Source organism: Electrona antarctica (assembly GCF_951216825.1).
Source record: "Electrona antarctica genome assembly, chromosome: 20".
In the NCBI taxonomy this organism is placed as follows: domain Eukaryota; kingdom Metazoa; phylum Chordata; class Actinopteri; order Myctophiformes; family Myctophidae; genus Electrona; species Electrona antarctica.
In genome coordinates, this window is record NC_136801.1 from 3,320,739 (window position 1) to 3,328,883 (window position 8,145).

At 45.2% G+C, this 8,145-nt stretch overlaps 1 protein-coding gene across 1 annotated transcript in view; it reads right to left on the minus strand.

Annotated features, from left to right (window-relative positions):
• map3k22 (mitogen-activated protein kinase kinase kinase 22) overlaps positions 1-4,480 on the minus strand; it is a gene marked incomplete at its 5' end in the record, with an annotated part of 12,745 nt that extends 8,265 nt beyond the window's left edge. The window contains 2 exons of the mRNA XM_079489283.1: positions 1,417-1,464; positions 4,477-4,480. Of these exons, the coding sequence (XP_079345409.1) occupies positions 1,417-1,464; positions 4,477-4,480 (52 nt within the window). The remainder of the gene's footprint in view (positions 1-1,416; positions 1,465-4,476) is intronic.
• Between the last annotated feature and the right edge of the window lie 3,665 nt (positions 4,481-8,145).

Genomic DNA, 8,145 nt, shown 5'->3' on the forward strand with positions numbered 1-8,145 from the left:
GGCTCTGACGCACGGCATTGTACTGAGCACACACGGAACACACCATGGACACACACACACACACACCATGGACACATACACACACACACAGAACACACCATGGACACACACACACACACACACACACACACACACACACACACACACACACACACACACACACACACACACACACACACACACACACACACACACACACACACACACACACACACACACACACACACACACACACACACACGCACACAGACGCTCACTGCAGCCATAAGCCTGAGGTTAAAAGCAGTGGTGCTTTATGCTTCTTTTTTTTTAGTAAAAGTATCAATACATATAGTGATAGATAGGCTTGTATTCAAAATTGTACTCGTGTACAAAAGTATTGGCATCAAAATATACTTAACCCATTTTGGGCGGGAACCCCTGTTGGTGTTTTACGCATTATGTTATGCTTTAGCTATTAAGTAGAAAAAAGAATCCCGCACACTGTCTTCACTTGAGATTGGATTTTATTGCAACGTCGTCAGACCTTCATCAGGCATCAGGCATTAGCTATTGAAATAGCAGATCTACAATAGCAGATCTACAAGCTCATAGCGCGGCACCGAGTGCCGCACTATGAGCTTGTAGGTCTGCTATTTTTTTTAAAATTGTGAAAATATGGCGCAAATCTTTGAATATATATTCCTTCAGAGCGAATGTTTTAACTCAAATCTTTGCTTCTGGGGGGTCCCTGGAACAACATATTTTCAGATGGGGGTTGGCGGCCAAATACAGATGTTTTTGGGGGTCCATGACATGAAAAAGGTTGAGCACCACTGACATAGAAACATGGGTTTTTCAGAAAACTGTGTAGGATTTAGAAGACATTTGTAGAATCGTTCCCAGGTCAAAATGGGTCAAAAGCAAAGCAGAGGTTTTGAACTGAAGTACACACCGAAACTGCGATCCACCTAATTGAACACCTAATGACTGAAGAGATTAACTCGCTCCAGTTAATGTTTGACTGCGGTCATTATTTCAGCTCTGAGGTAAGACCGAATCTGCCGGTGCATAAAAAAGAAAGCCCTCGGCCATGCCAGGCTAATCCTGGGTGGGCCGATACGTTGCTCGGTATGTGTTTCTACTTGTTCTGTCCTGGAGCAGTCCAACAAGTAGGTGCACTTATGGCTGTGTTGGTTTTTTTTCACTGTGTGCTAAAATAATGCAGGCCTTATGAGGTCTTGGAAAGGTTTTGTGCATAGTATACCAATGCTGTCAGGCAGAAACCTTCTACACAGCGCATCGCCATGCGCTGCGCTGTGAGCTTGTAGATCTGATATGATATTTTAGCTTTTTTTATTTTCTCAAAAAAGTCAATTCGTGGGTACTAAAGAACATGCCACCTGGCTCAGTGCAGTCAGAGGATACGAGACGTACCTTGTGAGTTCCTATGCTGTCCGCTGGGCCCATTTTGGAGACCGTCATCTGTTAACAGAAGAAGTCAACACGGTTAGGCCTGTCACAGTTATTACATAAATCGCCATAATCACAATTATTTGATATAATCACAATTATTTTTAAATAATAAAAACAGCAGATCTACAAGCTTACAAAACATTACTTTGTGACATGTAGTAAGCTTGTACATTTCCAACTATTTCCGCAATTTTGTCAAAAGAAAATTGGAGGCAAAAATATTTAAAAAAATGATTAAATATGTCAGTGATTTCTTTGTATATTTCGTTATTTCTGCCCTGTGCAATTTGCATATATATATATATACACAAATTGTAACATTCCAATTAGGGTCCGCCCTAATTGGATTAGTAACGCCCAGCGCTCAAGACGGAGATTGATCAAAAGGACGGAGATTATTGATATCAAAACCGATCACGTCGCTCCACAGGCTGGGAGCGTCTGTTGCGCAACATTCGATGTTGCGCAACAGTGGGACGTCATCGACAATGTTCCCCCCCCCCTGTTTAGCCGACGAGATGGAAAATCTTAAAACTTGAATAACTCTTGATCTAAATCATTCCGTCCAATGTGTGTTAGACGGCCCACCGCGGTCCCGTCGCTAGTCGCGATAGAATGAATCATACCTCCCGTTGTTGTCGATCGCCTCAAAGAGTGTTTTGGCTACATCTAGCTACTTCAGCCACATCCGGGATAACATCCGGTCCGTCGCTAAATGTATTCCGCTGCTATAAATGGCTGGGCGCTATGATTTAATGGATAAAATAACCCCAAGCGTTCGGGGGGTGTTAAATGTGTAATGGTGACAGCCATAAACACCTGTAGCCCGCCGCCAACACACAGCAGCTTAGTGTGGGTAGTAATACGTGTGCGGGGCATATAATTCATTGGCTGTGGTTTGGGGGTTTGAATGGAAAACAATGGCCAATAGATATTGATCATACGTTCTACCGTTGTTTACCGAGGTCAGTGTGAGAGCAGCCACGTCCAAGGCTGACAGCTCCCCTCACCACAAGGTCCTGTGTACGTGCAAGTGCAACATGGGAAGTCAGTATTGTTTGGAAAGTGTGTGTGTTGTGTGCGCGTGCGTGCGCGCTAGGGCATTAAGCAACTAGTCGACTAGTTTACTAGTCGACTAGTAAATCCACTAGTCGACCTTGTTGGTACTAGTTGACTAGTTGATAAGAAAAAAAATATATATATATATTGACTAGAAGTGAATGCCCTAGTGCGTGATTTAGATCTTCAACGTGTGTACTGTAACATAGGAATGTACATATGAACTGTGCACTGTAACATAGGAATGTACATATGAACTGTGCACTGTAACATAGGAATGTACATATGAACTGTGCACTGTAACATAGGAATGTACATATGAACTGTGCACTGTAACATAGGAATGTACATATGAACTGTGCACTGTAACATAGGAATGTACATATGAACTGTGCACTGTAACATAGGAATGTACATATGAACTGTGCACTGTAACATAGGAATGTACATATGAACTGTGCACTGTAACATAGGAATGTATATATGAACTGTGCACTGTAACATAGGAATGTACATATGAACTGTGCACTGTAACATAGGAATGTACATATGAACTGTGCACTGTAACATAGGAATGTATATATGCACTGTGCACTGTAACATAGGAATGTACATATGAACTGTGCACTGTAACATAGGAATGTACATATGAACTGTGCACTGTAACATAGGAATGTACATATGAACTGTGCACTGTAACATAGGAATGTACATATGAACTGTGCACTGTAACATAGGAATGTACATATGAACTGTGCACTGTAACATAGGAATGTACATATGAACTGTGCACTGTAACATAGGAATGTACATATGAACTGTGCACTGTAACATAGGAATGTACATATGAACTGTGCACTGTAACATAGGAATGTATATATGCACTGTGCACTGTAACATAGGAATGTACATATGAACTGTGCACTGTAACATAGGAATGTACATATGAACTGTGCACTGTAACATAGGAATGTATATATGCACTGTGCACTGTAACATAGGAATGTACATATGAACTGTGCACTGTATACAGAGCAGGCACAGTATATCTTATATACTGTATTGGAGCTGACAGTGTCTTCTGTGTGCCTGGATTATGGCCATGAATGATACCAAGACCAATCAGCGTTGTTAGGCAACAGTTTATGTGTGTGTGTGTGTGTGTGTGTGTGTGTGTGTGTGTGTGTGTGTGTGTGTGTGTGTGTGTGTGTCTGTGTGTGTGTGTGTGTGTGTGACGTCAGCCAGGCCAGAGTTGGACCAGTGTGTGTGTGTGTGTGTGTGTGTGTGTGTGTGTGTGTGTGTGTGGGTGCGTGCGTGTGTGTGTGTGACGTCAGCCAGGCCAGAGTTGGACCAGTGTGTGTGTGTGTGTGTGTGTGTGTGTGTGAGTGACGTCAGCCAGGCCAGAGTTGGACCAGTGACAGAGAGGGTGATAAAGGGAGTGTGAAGTCAAGACCAGAGGTCATTCAACACAGTAGAGAGAGAGAGAATGGGAGAGGGACGCAATATACAGTAACCCAGCTAATATACAGTAGAAATATAATCGATTTATTTTTGTATTTCTTGTTAAAACATTCAAAACGTGGTGAGAAGCGATTATATATATATATATATATATATATATATATACACACACACATACATATACATACACACACTGTATACAGTACTATATATGCAAAACAAAGACACCCAAAGAGAGATGTATACAAAAACAGCTATCTGGAGTCTATAGAGTCATTAACAGCTACTTCAGTTTTCGTCCCTCCTTTCGGAGTGTCTGAGCAGCACTGTTCCTACAAGAGTCTCTCTGCTAAATGTGTAGGTATGTGCGTGCGTACGTGCGTGCGTGCGTGCGTGCGTGCGTGCGTGCGTGCGTGCGTGCGTGCGTGCGTGCGTGCGTGCGTGCGTGCGTGCACATCCAACTATGTATGTGTAATGTATATGCGATGCAGCACTACTCACCCATGTTTACTGTCATCATCAGGAAGTGGCCCTGTTGAACTTGAGCGCAGCAGAGCTCAACTTCTCTGGCCTGGTAGAGTCTTCACCCTGACAGCGTGGGGGAGGGAGGGGGACACAAGACAGGGTTTGAGATGAGATGAGATGAGATTCAATTTATTTTCAATGTACAGTACAAGTACAGCACAGCGAAAAGTATTTTCGCATCTCACCAAAGTGCAAACATGTCAGTAAGGAGGAGGATACATTCATTACAGTAGTACAGTAGTAACAGTAGATATGGGTTGAGCAGTCATTTAAATAAATAAATAAGGATATGAGAAGGAAGAAAAAAACATGATCTGTCCATATTGCACGTAGCCCTTTCAGACCAAGAGAGCCTTCTTCCTCCTCAAAATGTGCTACGTTTCTATGTCTAGTAGAAGTAGTGCGATAGGGCAGTGACACAATAACCAGAGAGGGTACACTCGTAGGAAGTTTCAGCACAACGCTTTCAACATCGGCCTTGCTATACTTCTGTAATCACGATTCACCACCCGGCCAGTGTTCGGGAAACAACAACAACAACATCACAGAAATATACTGCAGTTATAAAAGGCTGCAATTCCATTCCAATTCTCAGGAGGTAGAGAGATGGGAGACGGAAGGTTCCCAGTTCACTCCTGGCCGGGCTCCCCATAGAGTATATATATAATAGAGACTGAACTGGCGCGAAGCTCCGCCCTCCCAGCTATTCATGTCAGTGGAAGTTGCTCAGTGGCGTTTTGAAGCACCCGGAAGACTGCCGGAAGTCCCTCCCAGGACCTCAACTTTGAGGTCCTGAGTGACGTAGGGCAACCGAGCGCTCAACGTTAAAGCCCAGCTGCACGGGGTTTCCCGGTCATGAATCCACGGGTCCGCCTGTAGTCCCTCCTCCTACCACTAGGACCTAGAGCTTCAACGTTGGAAAGTCTGCCTGCCCCCTTGGGGCTCCCCCAAGAGTTAGTGTCGAAGTGTGTGTGTGTGTGTGTGTGTGTGTGTGTGTGTGTGTGTGTAGTGAATGTAATGCACAATCATTGTAAAGAGGCTAAGAATCAAATTCCAAATGCATTCAGACAGGCGTCAGTCACCCAGTTACATTAAGGGGGAAAGGAAGGTGGTGGTGAGGAATTCCATCCTCTGATAATAAATGGTAAATATGCATTTATATAGCGCCTTTATCCAAGGCGCTTTACAGAGATTGTGCATTACATTCACCCATTCACACACACATTCACACACACCGATGGCAGCGGAAACCATGCAAGGCACCAACCAGCACATCAGGAGCAATTAGGGGTTCAGTGTCTTGCTCAAGGACACTTCGACAGTAACTCTGGGGGAGCCCGGGTTCGAACTGGCAACCTTACGGTTACCATCCAGGCACTCTACCCCTGAACCACCTCCGCCCCTATAGCAAAGACCTGGAGGTGTAGTGTGTGTGCATCAACGCTCATGGTGAGGGCGGCGGCCATGGGGAGGTGTGTAACCTCCCAGCCACCGCTTCAGACCACATGCACATGACAACAGTGAAAAGCTGCTGTTGTCACATGATGGCAAACTGAAAGAGCCGTCTCTGCCAGGTAGGAGGAAACTGCTCCGTGGTGAGCAGTATAGAGCTGGGGCGACATGACTTCAAATGAATTAATGAACCATTTTTTTTAAAATCATAATGAAGCAGAGTTACTATGATGGGTCCCAATGACGCCCAGCAAGAGGTTGTATTGCACTGGCATGGAGTCGCTGACCACACATGAAAGAGATGAGGAACAAGGAAGAAGCCACAAGACAGGTGGTCTGCCAACGCCACTCCACCAAGGCGTGCGCGCACACGCGCACACACACACACACACACAAGAACAGTACAGCCCCTGTCTTATGCCACCAAGTCACCAGATGGCCCATCTGCTTAGCCCCTCTGCCCAGCACGATGCCAGGCTAGTGAGTACCCACTGATCTATGAGATCAGTCAATCTTAGCCCCTCTGCCCAGCACGATGCCAGGCTAGTGAGTACCCCCTGATCTATGAGATCAGTCAATCTTAGCCCCTCTGCCCAGCACGATGCCAGGCTAGTGCGTACCCACTGATCGCCGTCCCAAATTCTCCACACAAGTACCTGGCAGTACGGAGCCCTGCAGATAAGGCCTAAGAAATGACACGGAACATTATTGCAGCCAGGCTACGCAGTACACACAATCCTACAACTACATCGCTCGCACAGTTTGGCACACTGGCGTGCTTTGCTCTCAGAAATGTGGATAACATCACTAATTTGGACCGGGCACTGCAGTCAGTGAAATAGTTTCCTTTGTCACAGCACATAAGAGTCTGCCTGGAATGACGGAGAAAGTTAATTAAGAGGAGGAGGAGGAGAACATGGGTTGGAAGTTGGAACATGGCTCAGAGAAGAGGGTTATGGGGGAGTTATAAATTACCAGGCAGACAAAGAAGAGCCAAGCTGTCCAAAAACCACACAACGCAATCCTTATTATTGTCGTTGGAATGAACTGAGAACACGCTGTGCGTGAAAACGTGTTTGTGTGTGTGCTGTGCGCACGCACACGCACGCGCCACGCGCGCTGTTGGGTGTTAACCTTGTATGTCCAAAACTGTTTTTAGGAAATTGAAAAAAAAGGTACCTCCTGTGGTCCAATGGCTCAAATGTAGTTATTATTTAGTCACAATCTTTTGTTAATGCTTTCCTATTGGTTCAATATTTATCAAACCCAGAGACAGATGTAACCACTTTAACTAACTTACTTTAACTAAGATTTTCAAACAATAGCAAAAACAGTAGATCTTCAACCTCACAACACACAGTGATACGTAGTATGTAAACTTGTACAGATCAGCTATTTTTGCTACTTTTGCTGTGACACTAGTCATGTAGCATGACAAAGCAGGGCAAAACAAACACACATACCAAGTTGAAATACGGAGATACATACAAGGTTTCCACCTGACCGCAAAACAACATGCATCCTTCAGATGTTACATGACTCTCTCTTTGCTAAGATAACATTGGCAGGCTCGCTGCTAGCTGAGAGTCCGTGGGAGTAATCCCCCCCCCCCCCCCCCCCCCCCGGGGCAGGAGGGTGAGGGGATGAGGGGGCTGCTCTCTACTCTCCTCTACTCCAGGGCCAGGGCCTGCAGTGGACACAGACAGCATCATGACCTCATCACGTCTGACCTCACCGCTCTGGAGCTCAATCAAAACCCATTTACCATATTTCAGAGGACAAATTAAAAACGTTTTGCAATGTTTGTCAGACTTCGCAGAGTTGAAGTTCCCCCCCCCCCTGCTCCATTAACCAACAAGGCAGCCCTGTCATCTGTGGCAGCCAACAAACACAAGCTCTCGCAAAACGGGGGATCGATTACGAACGGATAAACCGGCGACGCGGTGAGGGGGCTCGGAGATGAACCACAAGTAATAAGACAACAAATGTTAGAAGCCTGGATTGGATGTGATGTGTGGCTGAATGAAATCTGCTGCTGGACTAGTTGTCACTGGTCTACGATCTCTGATTAATGCTGACACACTGCCAGCCAGACAATGACAGCTCAACCACTGGATCCATTTGAGACATTTGAGTGCTACCGATTAAAAAAAAGGTCCTTCACAATGCCTGCCCCATTCCATAACGTGTGCA